This window comes from Vidua macroura, chromosome 3, assembly GCF_024509145.1.
Source record: "Vidua macroura isolate BioBank_ID:100142 chromosome 3, ASM2450914v1, whole genome shotgun sequence".
Taxonomy (NCBI): Eukaryota; Metazoa; Chordata; class Aves; order Passeriformes; family Viduidae; genus Vidua; species Vidua macroura.
In genome coordinates this window covers 31232806-31246979 of record NC_071573.1, presented here as the reverse complement: position 1 = coordinate 31246979, position 14174 = coordinate 31232806, and the positions used below count along the sequence as shown (strand labels likewise).

At 41.2% G+C, this 14174-nt stretch overlaps 1 protein-coding gene across 1 annotated transcript in view; it reads left to right on the top strand.

The window, feature by feature from the left end:
• Window positions 1-12907, top strand: part of TP53BP2 (tumor protein p53 binding protein 2) — a 51962-nt gene extending 39055 nt beyond the window's left edge. The window contains exons 12-18 of the mRNA XM_053974183.1: window positions 151-640; window positions 1007-1788; window positions 3664-3801; window positions 4404-4537; window positions 5569-5735; window positions 8723-8922; window positions 12099-12907. Coding sequence (XP_053830158.1) covers window positions 151-640; window positions 1007-1788; window positions 3664-3801; window positions 4404-4537; window positions 5569-5735; window positions 8723-8922; window positions 12099-12140 — 1953 coding nt within the window. The 3' untranslated portion in view covers window positions 12141-12907. The remainder of the gene's footprint in view (window positions 1-150; window positions 641-1006; window positions 1789-3663; window positions 3802-4403; window positions 4538-5568; window positions 5736-8722; window positions 8923-12098) is intronic.
• Window positions 12908-14174: the final 1267 nt, after the last annotated feature.

Here is a 14174-nt window from a genome sequence, read left to right as displayed (position 1 = left end):
TCAAGCAGTTTCTTCTTATTTTCAGTGATGATGTAAACCTTATTACAGAAGTAGTAGACATAAGATACTTTGAGGCTCTTTGGTCCTTCATAGCAGAACTCCTAAATCATGTTTTACTGTTTTATCTTAATGATTTTTTTTGTCTTTCAGACAACCAATAAAAATGTAACCAAGGTGCCACCACCTGTCCCCACTAAACCAAAACAGATAAACTTGCCTTACTTTGGTCAAGCCAGTCACCTGCAACCTGCTGATACAAAGCTGGATGGAAACCTGCAGAAGCTGCCTTTGGCTATTGCAGCTGCGGGGAACAAGCAAAAACCAGTGGCACAGCAGCCTTCTCATCCTTCTCAGCAGATACAGCAAAGAATTTCAGTACCTCCTGCAGGTTCTTCCTCTAGCCAGGATCAAATTCTTCCTTCCTCCAAACAGGAGAGTCCCCCAGCAGCAGCTGTGAGACCTTTTACTCCTCAGCCATCCAAAGAGACTTCACTGCCACCATTTCGAAAGCCTCAGACTGTGGCTGCAAGTTCCATTTACAGCATGTACACCCAGCAGCAGACTCCTGGGAAGAACTTCCAGCAGGCAGTGCAGAGTGCTTTGACAAGGACACAGACCAGAGGACCACACTTCCCAAGTGGTAAGTATGTGGCTCTCTCCCTCTCTTGTCTGATAAACCTCAGATAAATGTTCTTGCCACCTGGTCTGTGGGTATGAAGCTGTTCTTTAGGGGAGTTAAGTGGGTGAGGGCAGCTGTAAGAATCTTAGGTGGATCTTCCATGCTGTGTAAGAGTGTTAACAAGAAGTGCAGAATGTGTGTCTTGGGTTTGCAAGATAACCAGTGGTCTATCTGGGTACCAGATTAGTTCTGTTCAGGTTTTTTGTACTCTGCTTCTTTGCCCTACACAAAGAATACACAACCTGGTTCACCTTTTTGTTGTTTTTCTCTTGTTGATCAAATACTCAAACTTGTTTCCCCCCGACCCCTCTCTGAACTGCTCCACAGTGTATGGCAAGCCTGTGATGGCAGGAGCTGGGGTACAGAATCAGCTTCTGCAGACTGAGAACATCTACTCCAACCTCCAGGGCAAGCCAGGCAGCCCAGAGCCTGAGATGGAAACAGCAGCCTCTGCTCATGAGAACCACGAACCAGAGCGGATACCCCGTCCCCTGAGCCCCACCAAGCTGCTGCCTTTCCTGTCCAACCCCTACCGCAACCAGAGCGACGCCGACCTGGAGGCGCTGCGGAAGAAGCTGTCCAATGCGCCCAGACCGCTGAAGAAACGCAGCTCTATTACTGAGCCAGAGGGGCCTAACGGCCCCAACATTCAGAAGCTGCTGTATCAGAGGACCACTCTGGCTGCAATGGAGACTATCTCAGCTCCCTCGCATCCCTCCAAACAGACAGCATCAGCTGCCAGTCCTGAAAGCCCAGTGGAAATCCCAAATCCTTATCTAAGCACAGAGTCAGAAAAAGAAATGGCTGCTTCCATGCCAGAAGTAGCTATTGCTGAGGAGACAGAAAGTACAGCAGCAGAGCAGAGTGAAGCTCCTCTTCCCCCTGTACCTTTGGACCCTGTACCTGAAGCTGTGTCGGACAGTGATGAACTCATGCAGCCCAAACCAGAAGAGCCAAACCTAGAAGCTCCACTGCCACTGGAGGTGTACATGGAAGAATATCCTCCGTACCCACCACCTCCCTATCCATCAGGGGAACCAGAGAGTTTGGGAGAGGATTCATTCAATATGAGGCCTCCTGAAGTTACTGGACAGTTTTCCTTGCCTCCTGTAAGTATTAGCTTACAACTGGGGTTCCCTGTCAATAAGTCCTCTCAAGTGCTGCCATAAACCCTGTCCATTGTGTTGTAGAGTTCAGGCAGATGTGGGAGAACAGTCACACAGTCTGCAACAGTCTCTGTTGGTATCTGTTCTATTTGTGTGATGCTTTTATCTCCAGACTGCATGACAGTAATGAAAAGTCTCTCTTGTCCCTAGAATTAATGACATAATGGAAAGTTTCGAATGGAATACACAAATAGTAAAACTCTACAGAGCTGTAAAGAATTCTTCCTTCTAGAAGTCTGCCTACACCCAGATTTTACTTCCTTTTTAAGAGAAATTAAAGCTGATTTTTTTTTTTTTCCTTTGAGGTACAGATACAGATTTCACAAGCATTTCCCACTATTGCTAGCATGAGCTGGGGACTAATTTTCTTAATCCTGGATTGCATTTGTTTATCTGAATGTGCCTTTCTTGAAAACTAAGTAGGAACAGATTTCTTTAGTTTCTATCTAAAAAACTCATTTGTAGATATCAGCTGTTTGTACTTCTTCTACTGAATGTCTCCTGAATTTCTTTGAAATCTCATTTACCATCAGTCTCCTCTCAAGTTGCATCAAAATGGAGTCTCTTGGGACTGGGAGGAGGCAGCATTTTTTACTATTTTATTTTGCAAGTTTGTATCTGTGTGAGGTATGATGTTATCTCACTGTTGCAGAACAAAAATGCTTAATGTTTTTGGTTTCTCAAAGACTTTCTTTAAAAACCTATAAAGGAGAGTTTTGATAACAGTTTTCATAACCTGATACATGAAAGTGGTTTTTTCCTCTATCACTTCAGTGCAGAGGAGTTAAAACATTTAAATGTGCTTTTTAACCTTGTAATTTGTGCATGGAGTAGACATTTCATGTGTTCATGCTTTAAAGATTTTGTTCTTGCTCCCTTTTACAAGGAAACTTGAGTGGTAGGAGCTCCTGAATTGTGAGAACTCACTTCTGCTTGGTTTTGTAGTAATTCTGCAATGATGAGAAGAAACCAGCCCAACTTCTTGATTTCATATTTAAATCCGTGGGTTGTTCTGTCAGGCTCACTCTTGGAAAAGCCTCTACTTTTGATATTACATACAAATCTACAGGCAGAAGAGCATTTCATGGGAATCTCTACTTAAATATCGTATCTCCACATGCCTGCTCTTGCAGAATATCAGTCAGTTCTAGTCATCTTTGCCTGGACATCTGTCAGAAATTTACATACCCTCATGAATAGTGTTATTGCTGCTGCCCAGGCAGCTGGGCGAGCGCTGAGCTAATGCGAGCGCGTTTCCTAAAGGAATGGGTGCAAACTCAGCTATAGAAATACTTGGTTTCCAGCATCAATGGGAGCATCTAAAGTAATTCTGCACTTGGTTCTGTATTTTCCCAAAACCATTTTCCATCACTGCTTGCTCCTGCTAACCTCTGGTATACTTAGAAAAATGTTAGGAACTTTAGATCAGCATTTAAAGTAGTGTACTCTGTGGAGGGTGCTGCTTGGTTTGTCTGACAGCTATGAGAGTTAATGGTAAAATTGTCCAAACAACAAGAAAAAAAATTGCATCTTTTCCTGATCTTTGGTAGTTTGACTACTCTGTTGATGTCTGATCAAGGTAACTTCTGTATGAGAGTTCAATAATGGCCTTGTCCAGAGATAAAGGCAGAGATCTTTCATAACATGCTTAACCTGATACATTCATAATGTGTTTGGGGATCTGTAAAAAATACTATAAATATCATATTAAACACTTTTCTAGTTGATCATTTCTGCTGCCATTCCCAAATAAGCAGTTTTGCATTCATCATCTTTCCAGGAAAAAAAGTGCCTGTAACTTGTGTTACCTTTTCACAGGGGAAGAGGACGAATTTGCGTAAGACCGGCTCCGAAAGGATTGGCCACGGAATGAGAGTGAAATTCAATCCCTTGGCATTGCTTCTGGATTCATCTTTGGAGGGAGAGTTTGACCTTGTGCAGAGAATAATTTATGAGGTACAAATGCTAATTTGTGAGACAAGGAATTCCAATCCTGGTTGAAACTGGGAAGTCATAGCTTTTCTGGACTAGTGCAGAACCTAGATCTGTTCTTGAGGAGATTAAATCTCCTGCCAGTGGCAAATGACACCACAAGCATCACTGGTTCAAAGTGATCATATTTGGAGGCTGATTTTAAGTCTATTAAATCCACAGTGGATTTTTAGTTTCAAGACTATAAATTTGCAGGACACCTTTTTTCTCACTTTTTATGTAGTGTTTCATTCCCTGTCTGGCATATCATCAGATAATTTGGTAGGCAAAATCCATGTGAACTTTGCTCACAGTTAAATAAACATATATCAGAAATTTATTGAAAGTACTTTTAGTAACTTATCAAGATCCTGTTTCTCTGAACCACACTGTTAAAGGGAGACTGCAAGCTTAAATATGAGTCTTGGTGCAAAATTGGTAGTGGTTGTAGCCTTCTTGCTCTTGTCCTTCCTAGAAATACGGCACAAATTCATATTTCAGAATAATAAAATGGATATTTGTATGAGAAGAGGTGTTTACTCCAGAGAGTTTCACCTGAATGTGATTGTTCCTTTCTGGCTGGCCAGGTGGAAGATCCTAGCATGCCCAATGATGAAGGAATTACTGCTCTGCACAACGCTGTGTGTGCCGGGCACACGGAAATCGTGAAGTTCCTGGTGCAGTTTGGGGTGAACGTGAACGCTGCAGACAGCGATGGATGGTAAGGATTTCATTAAGTGGCTCCTTATGGATGATCTCCACAAGAGTCAGGACTCAGGAGCTGCTGCAAGTCCCTCAGAATGTCCCTTGCTTTTCTCCTGAGGAGCTGGCAATGAGTTTTCTTTCCAAAGCAGAGCAACAGCAGTTCTCTGTGGGGCATCATATGGGACTGTGCAGATGGGAAAATAGGGAAATTAAAGCAATATTCCCTGTATGAAAAAATACTGTAGGGGTGGACACAGTTGTCAGGAAATTGCTCTGTTTCTTTGAGATACTGAAGACAGCTTATAATGAGCCTTATGCTGAAATTCCCAATATCCTCTGTGAGATAACCTATAATTTACCTGTGCTCTGGGCATTATCTAGCCCTGCAAACTCTCCCCAGTTCTTTGTCAAATAATCAGCCAACTTGAAACCAAAATGAAGTGGAAAACCATAATCTTCAAGCAAGTCTTGCAGCTGATAATGTGTTACAAATCCTTTTTACAAATAACTAGGGAGATTATTTATGGAAGGCTGGTGCAGGGGGTAGTGATCTTACTGTTATTTTTGCCTATAACAGAAGTGCTTGAGGTCTAAAACGGAATAAAGATGCTTGTGCTCCCTCAACCTAAGGGGCTATCACAATTATGTGTGCTTGTCATGACGTCAAATCTTGTAGTAGTTATCTAGATTGTAAGAGGCATGATGTCAGGAAGATTTCTGAGTGGGTTTTCAATATTGATTAATCGTTGAATTTTTAGTGCCTTAATGAATGTTCCTAAAATGTTAATAGATTACAGAAAGGTAGAATAACTTGAAGATCTGTATGGAAACTTAGCTTTAGGGCTCAAGCAGCTCTCAGTAGCTCCTGTTACCTGTGAAAAGCAATTGCTCTTGACATGCTGGGTGAGGTGCTGTGCTGGGCAGCGCTCAGCAGGGCAGGGTTATTGCTCAGGTCCTGCAGGCATGGACACTGTTTGCTCCCAGGGCTCTGTGAGCACTCTGTGAGCAGTGGGAGTGAAGTGCCATCCTTCTGTGCTTGCCTTGCAGGACCCCTCTGCACTGTGCAGCATCCTGCAATAACGTGCAGGTGTGCAAGTTCCTGGTGGAGTCGGGGGCTGCGGTCTTTGCCATGACCTACAGCGACATGCAGACGGCTGCAGACAAGTGCGAGGAGATGGAGGAAGGCTACACACAGTGCTCCCAGTTCCTGTATGGTGAGTGCCATCCCGAGTCCTGGAGCACACCAGGGGCTCCCCTGCCACCTCTCAGTTCATTTGTGCATGAGGAGGGGTGACTTGCACACTCAAGTTAGGTACCTGTGCCACGTTCGTCTTGGAAAGAGAGAAGTTTTCAGCAGCTTCCTGTCACAGAATGAGTTCCATGGAGGACTTCCATGAGTTCCATTAACTTTGTAATACTCACCCTCTGGAGGGAGATCTGAGTAACAGAAGGTTTCTTTATATTAAAAGCTTTGACTGAAGCATGTGCATTGAGAGATACACCAGTTAGGTGAATTTTGCCACATAAAAACTTCTTTTACCTGAAAACAAAAGTGGTATGGATATGTCAGTAGGCAGTTCATAGCTGTTACCTGGTGTCTTGAAATGAGTATTTCCTAATGTGCATCTTAGAACCAGAAAAGGTATTGCCAAGTTCCTGCCTCGATGGATATTAGTAAACACTGAATTTGACTTTACCTTCCTCACTTTTTTCTTCACTTGCATTTAAAAAGAAATCCCATATTAAGTTTAGATTTTATTCAAATAGTAAGGCTACAGAGATACTATCTTTGAATGGAGAAAATGAATTCCCCCTAGGGTGTGATGAGTATTAGTCAGTGAGGTTTTACATTACTGTATGTTTTGTGTGTAATGAGGTTTTAAATTACTTTTCTCTATTTTGTATGCACGCACCAGCTGGTGTGTCATCTCTCTGCAAGAGGTTAGAGTAACAGCAGTGTAACACAGCAGAAAAAGCTGTAAAACTGCCTTTCTGCTTTTGTGGCACAGGCGAGAGCTGAGTTTCTCTAAGCTGCTCCTAAGCCAGGAGATTTCAAAACAGTCTGTCCAGCTATCCTCACTAAGCTTGGAAACTGTGTGTTTGGTGCCAAATATATAGTTTTCTCTGTAAAGGGAGGAAGCCTTTTTAACTGGCATCAAAATTTGTAGGCTAAACAAAATTCAATTTGGTTTTGTATCCAGACTCAGAGGGGGGTCATCAACACCAAATACCCAAGGAAGATTGCAGTACTAGGTGAAAAAATAATACTTGTCTAATATTTTAAACTGATTTTAATTCAGATATGAATTAAGAGATGGTATATTTGCGTTGAACAGCTCTTGAAGGATTTCTTTCAGGAATTTGTCCAATTATTAAATTCAGGTAAATTGCTCATGAGATCCTGTGGAAAGGAGGTCCGTGGTCTCATTATATACAGCATGAAGAAATCCATTCTTTTTGTTTGTGGGGTTTTTTTATGGCCTGCTATGTGGTGATTTCACTTGATACTCTGCTTTCTGTTGAGTTTGGGAATCTTCTTGTGTTATGAGGCACTTTTTCATGGGTCCTGAAAGAACTGTAAGGCTTCGGTAGCTGAACAGCCAATACCATCAAGAGAGAGTTTCAGTGGTTTCAATCTGGAAAAACTGGCCAAAAACTTATTGTTCCATCAGAAATTAGTCCCATTGCTAAGACTGGTTCTGCTTGCCTGTAGTTACTGTAAGAAATTATTCCCTGCCTAAAACTGCTTCTGTAAAAGAAGTTTGAGAATGTGTATTTGTTTCCAGAACTGCACTAAAACCTGGCCCTCTAACCTCATTATTAAGCTAATAAACCCTGGTGTAATTCATTGATTCACCTAATCTTTTTTGTTGTAAATGATGTCCAATATCAAGTAAGAGGTACAGGTAGATTTAAATAAAACTAGTCATCCTTTAGCATTGATTAAATGACAGGCCTGATGCTGCTTAAGTATGGACATTTTCACTTTCTTAAATGTAATGCCTGTGCTGACTCTGTTTGCCCCACTACCCTGGTGTGACTACAAACACCCCTTTAGGACACCACATGCAGTGTGTGAATCTTCTTTATCTACTTTGATGCTCAGTGCTCAATCTTCCCTTCTACCTGGAGCAGAGCGCAGCTTTGGCCAAACCTCTAATTATACCAAATGCAAAGCAAGGGAATAGTTTCTCTGCACAGAGCTTATCATGCACTGGAAGTAATTTAATGTTATGTGCTGAGCTGGTGTGCAGAAGTGAAGAACTTGATTTGAGCAGATGTAGGTGGTAATAGGCACGTGATGAAATCGGAAAGGACAAGTTTTGTGATACAGTGTGCAGTGTACTCTCTGCTCCTGAAAATACCAAAACCAACCAAAAAAAATCACAGTAGAATTCAGTATTTTAAAATAATTACCGAAGAGAAAATCAACTGGTGTACAAACTGAGATACCTTTTCCAGTTTTGTGCTTAGAGGCTGAGGAAATGGGTACCGAAAGAAGAGTATCATCTCTGGCTACAGCTGTAAAATGAGCAAGTTCTGAATAACCCTGCAGGTCACATGTGTGAACTCCAAAACATCTTGGTCTGGAAATAATTTAACAGAGTTCTGTTTCTGAAGGCAGTGTTTAAAACAAGAAAAAAAAAATAAAAGTAGTGTTAGAAATGAAGAACTGCTGAGATAACCAAAAGCAGCTGTAGAGTAGCAGGCAAATCTCTCAGGTTCGGGGCTGAGATGCAACTTGCTTTAAAGTTCTGAAATAAAATTACCCAGGTGGCAAATGACACCACAAGCATCAAAATGACAGTGGGGGTCAACCCAAGCAAGTATTGCTATCTCCCTCTGAGAGAAAGAGATTACTATTGTACTAAGAGTACAGAAAGTTTCTTGCTCATCACTTAGGTCTAGAAAGCATGGACACAAAAATATAACCTTTTATCAGTCAGTGCTGCTCTCCCCATTTGCCTTGTATTTTTTGAGCATGTTTAAGGAAGGAATCTGTCTGCTGTAAATAACTTCACAAGGCCACTTCTTCCAGGGCCAGCTCTGAGTAGGCAATATGGCGCCAAGTAGGTAGGAATTTTGGTTTTTTTTCCCTGGACTGTCTTCCAGTAAGAATAAAGGAGTCTTCCCTCCTGTTGTCCTTTCTATTTATGTATTTTCTTCTCAGTTGAGCTGCTCTGTGTTTGCAATGTTGCAGGAGTGCAGGAGAAGATGGGGATCATGAACAAAGGAGTGATTTATGGGCTGTGGGATTACGAGGCTCAGAACGATGATGAGCTGTCCATGAAGGAAGGAGACTGCATGACAATCCTGCGCCGGGAGGATGAGGAGGAGATCGAGTGGTGGTGGGCACGGCTCAATGACAAGGAGGGCTACGTGCCCCGAAACCTGCTAGGGGTGAGTCCTGGCTGCTTCCAGAGCCAAAAAACGCCACCCCAGGATGTGGAGTGTACACAGCATTGTATTCTCCTTGGATCTCTTGCATCGAGGTGCAGCTTTAAGAGTCAATAGGAAGGAGATGACATTCTCCATCTTTATTTAAGGAGCTGAATACCTTGGCAGAGTGGGTTAACACCCTCTGTTTAAGGTACTTAACACAGATTAATGGGTGCCCAAAAGAACATGTATCACCACCCTGCTATACACAGCATGCCCTGATACCAGCTTTGTCTCACCACCTTAGAGGAAAAAAGCCTCTTTCATCTAAACATGATGTGTGAATAAGATTTTCTTGAGCATGTTCTCACGCACATGGGGTGATTTTAGGACTGTCCTGTGTAGGGCTAGGAGCTGGACTCAGTGATTCTTTGGAGGGGTCCCTTCCAACTCAGGATATTCTGTGATTTTTTGAGAATTTTCCCTGTTTCAAAAAAGCAATGTACTGGCACAAAGGGCCTTCAGAACTGAAACTTGCATGAAGAGTGAGTCATGAGTCCTTCGCTGTGTATACAGGGCACTTTTTGATCCAAGGAGATAAACACTGCAAAAATCTAGGTTATCATTTTTTCTAGTGTTGGAAAACAGATTACATTGCTCAGTAAAGGCAGATCTTTGTTTTCTCCTGTGCTTTTTAAGTAACCTTTAACCATATGTCCAAGGCCTTACATGAATGGCTTCTCCTTCTCTCATCACCCTTTGTATTGCCTTTTATTAAAAGCAACAGTGTACTAATAAGATCCTTTCAATTATGTCCCTGTATTTCTCCTCATAGCTGAGTTGCTAGAAAACAATGGCAGATGGACACATACATAAAAATTCCATTAAGCTTTTTTCTGCAATTCTAGTTGCCCTGGTGCTGGAGATAAGACATTCTCTAAGATTAACCACTGTGAATTTTAGCTGATTGATGTATGATGCTTGAAAGAGGCTGAGCCTCCTTCCTCATGCAGATAATCCTTACTCTTACACTGCTTGGATTTTGCAAAGCAACTCGTATCTAATGCAAAATCAGTTTTCATGTCTGTATCATTTCCAGGTCAGGCCTACACACCATGTACTGTAAAATCCTGCCTAACATACTACTCCTGCTCAGTTTTTCCCCCTCTCCAAAGTAAACGTTTCTAAATTGAGAGCAGCCACCATCCCTGAACAGTAAGGTTAAAATGGCAGCTTTTTGATTTTTGCCTGCCCTGTGGTGAATTGTGCATGTAGTGCTTGTTCATAGGCTTGTGCTTTGAGCCTGAGCACAGGTGTGTAAGAGCATAAGGAACATCTGTGCTTCTAGAAAAAAAAGTACAAGGCAGCACAGATTAAACTGGGGATCAAAACTTACCTTTGTAAGCACAACACAGTCCAAACAGAATCTCTGGGGAAAACTACACAGTATTAATTAACTGTGGCACTCTTGTGTCTGTTCAGTTGTTCTTGTGCTGCCACTGAAATGGCACTGTGGTGATTCTCCAAAGCAATTATTGGTCTCTTAATATAGCAGCTGAATTCTAGTCGGTGATGTTCACCTAAGAGGAAAGCATTTGGTAGATTAATGTATTTTTATTTTTATCATAATTGCTTTATCCTTTTGCAGCCAGGTGTACTGAATAAAAACTACCAGTATCAGTGCTCTACCCTTCTTAGTGACTCCCCAGCTCCCTAAGCTAGTAAGATAACACTGTCATGTCAAAGGGAGTCTTTTGAACACTGTCAGGTGCTATGATACTGTAACTGACTTCCTCTCTAAGAATGGTGAAATCACAGCAGGCTGAGACAGACTTGTGGTGAAGTCATTGGCCTTTTCTTAGTCACTGAGAAAAGAAGAAAGCCAGAGTCTGGGTAAAGAGAGAAGGGGGCAGCTTTAAGGAGAGCTTTAAGCTGTGATGTAGACAGCTTGCATTGCCATTTAGAGCATGGAGGATTCATCTTTCCTAACTGGATGAAGTATAGCCTCCTATTTTCATATGCCAGTGGCCATGCTTTTCAGAACAGCAGCTGTTCCCCAAGCCCTTCCAAGTGGAAGCCAACAACTTCCTAGGCACCTTGTCCCTGCTGTGTGCTGTCCCAGGCTGTGTCCTGTCAGTTGTTCCCTGCACACCTGTGTGTGACCAGGTTTTCCCAGTTTACAAAGATGGGGTAACTGAGAGGTGTTTTAAAAGATTGTATTCCATTATCAGTCTTGATGATTAGTGAGATACAAGAGATGTAAAACTCAACACCATTCCATCAGAAGCCAACCTATTTCCTGGTTACAATACCTTATAAATGTTTTTCAGCCTATTAGCTTTTGCCACACAATGCTGCTATTACTTCTAACACCAACCACCTCTATTTTTTCCCCACGCAGTCCTGCTACAATGCATCTTTCACAGTTCTAATTCTCTAAAATATCTAGTCTTTTTGCAAGGCCATATTTTGAAACTTGTTGAAACTTATTTCTAGTTCAATCTAGTTCCGAAATCAACACACCTTATCTCAGTGTTTGCATACAGATGTACAAGACTATGTGAGCTTTCTATTTTAAGAATTCTTTACAAATTCATTTCCCACAGCCAGGCTGTGTGAGCAGCACATGGCCCAGGGGCCACAGGCTGGCAGGGACCAGTTTCCTACTAGTTCACTAGTTCACTAGTGGAACTGGCCACCTCCCCTCCACTCTCTAAAGCAAAGCTCCTCCACTTCCATGGTCCTTCTGCAGACAGATGTTTCAGCTTGCCCAAAGCTATACTGCCATAAAAGCTGATGGGTGAGAGAAAGCAAACCAGACTTCACCTCTCTGGTCCCATTTTTAAAACAGGGAACAATTCCACAGTTCACTGAACACAGAAGCCCGTTGACTTACAAAGCCACGTGCTTTTCCTGGCCCATCCGTCTGGGTAGAGCAGAAAGTACTCAGTTATGTGCTGTTCAATACCTTCCTTTTGTACTGACACAGTTGATATTTTTTAAGCTTCCCTAACACTGCTAAATTCATATTTGTCAGTGCCCTGGGTGTTTTTTATAAGTATGCTTTTTGCTACTATGGATTACATTAGAATTGTAGCACCAAAGAGACGGGGTTCTTGTTCCTTTATTTTTTCTTTTAAAAAAAGTAACCTTTTAAAGTACTAAAATTTTAAACCTCATTTCTGTTTTACCCTCAGCTGTATCCAAGGATTAAACCTAGACAAAGAAGCTTGGCATGAAATAGTACAGAAGCCAGATTCTTGAAGTACTAATCATGGATAACTTACAGCAAAAAAAGTCCATTTTGTGTTGGTTCCAATATCATGAGACTTATTTCAATGACAATGTTATTTGAAAGCTATGAAAAATGTGCTTTGAAAACAAATGAAGGATTGATGCATTACCAAATGGATGAGGGCATTGTACAATATTAAATAATGCTTACAAGCAAATGAAATTCTGCTGCCTCTGGTCGAATCAAGCCATTATGTTCAAGTACCCACCCGGCTGTCTTCAGACATGGCAGAAGAGAGTCTCACTTCTTTTCTGTATTAAATACAAGGACCTTTTGAATTTGCCATTGAAGGAATCATCGTGAAACAGACAACTTGGCTTCGTCCAAATTTATCCTGAGGCTTTTTCCAGATGGGAGAAATTGAAGTATGTGCACAGCACCCAACTTCTTATTGCTGAAAGCAGAATGTTTGTTAAAAGAAGCTAAAAAACTTGAAGTGCATCTGAAGAGTAACAACCACATGACCAATCCATTAAGCAATAACTTTTAAAAAAGCTGTAGCATCTTAGAAATTCTATGTATTCAAAATATCGTGTGCTGTAACAGAACTGTAGTTTTAGATTCCTCTTTTTACAAAGAGCCTCATGTATTTATTGTATTTTGTACTTTGAAGACTAAGTGTAGAAACTTTCTGTAGTCCTTGACAATGTACTTGTTTTTACTCTACTTGTTTACTCCATCATTAAACTTTTGTCTCCTCTTAAGCTTTAACTCTGGGTATTTTAATAGTGATTTTTATTAGAAATGTTACCAGTAAGACACACTGTTGTTCTACATTACACTAACTTTCAGCTACTTTCTGTATTAAAGTGAGCCCTTCCTCCCCCATCAATTCAAGGTAGTTTTTCTGCATTTAAAATTGAGCTGAATCTGTTAGTGACACATTGTTAACCTTAAAAACTAAGGGACATACTTAAGGAAAAAACCCAACTTGGTACAAGTATTTTCCAAATAAAGCCTTTCCTATAGAGCTATCCTTTCCATCTCTCCATTTGGCAATAATTTGATACTGAACAGTATTTAACGGAGGAGCAATTAATTCCTTAAGGGTATTTAGAAAGTGCCTCACCCTGCAGGCTCATGTTTTCCTACTAGGTAAGTCCTACTGCTTTCTGAAAAGGTGCCCATAAGGAAGAAATAGTTTGTAAGGAGGACACAATTCCTCAGGTGGGGAAACTAAAGGCAGCAGCAATTGGCTCACAGTCACAGCCTCTGCTTTCAACAGGCTGGGTGTGGGGTATATAGTATCAATCTCTAAGAAAAAAAAAGTGCTTATTTTCAGCAGAAATAACAGTCTGGCAAACTTTATTTCTACTTTTTTTTTTTTTTTAATTTAAATGCTTTCCTGTATTTCAAAGGAAGATAAATAAGATACAGGAGCTCAAGATTCCACCTGAAAGCATGGGCTTTTTCTCTTGGAAGAATCTTGTTACCAGCAGCCTCCAGCTCCTGGCACATCAATGCTCACTTTGGTCAAAGATGTACTTGCTACTCAAATTCTTTAAAGAATATTTAACTAGGATAGCACTGGGGCTTGGAACCCCTATCTCTGAGTACAGGTGTTTAGATATGCAATACTATCTCTTAACTAATTTCAGATATGCAGGATGTTGTTCAAAAAGCACTTTTTAAAACCAGACTGTCAAGCTATAATGAGCTTTTCTTCCTGAAGTCCTGTAAAACACGTTAAATATAAAGATACTAGCAAAGCAGTGTTTTCAGAACTTGTACTGAGGATTGATACTAAACTAAAGCCTTTGTCCAGAGGCTATATGAGAGTAGGCACAGACTGTCAGACCCATAAAAATGAGGTTGCAGTTTCTTTTGTGGAAGTAGAATGCTTTTCTTCTTGCAATTGCTTGCAAAATCTGCTTGTTTTGTGTAAGTTAAGGCACATTAATGTTTGGATATTACTTGTATGTAGCTTGATTATCTTCACCTGATCATGCTCTTGTTGAGGTCTCAGGCTGATGCCAGT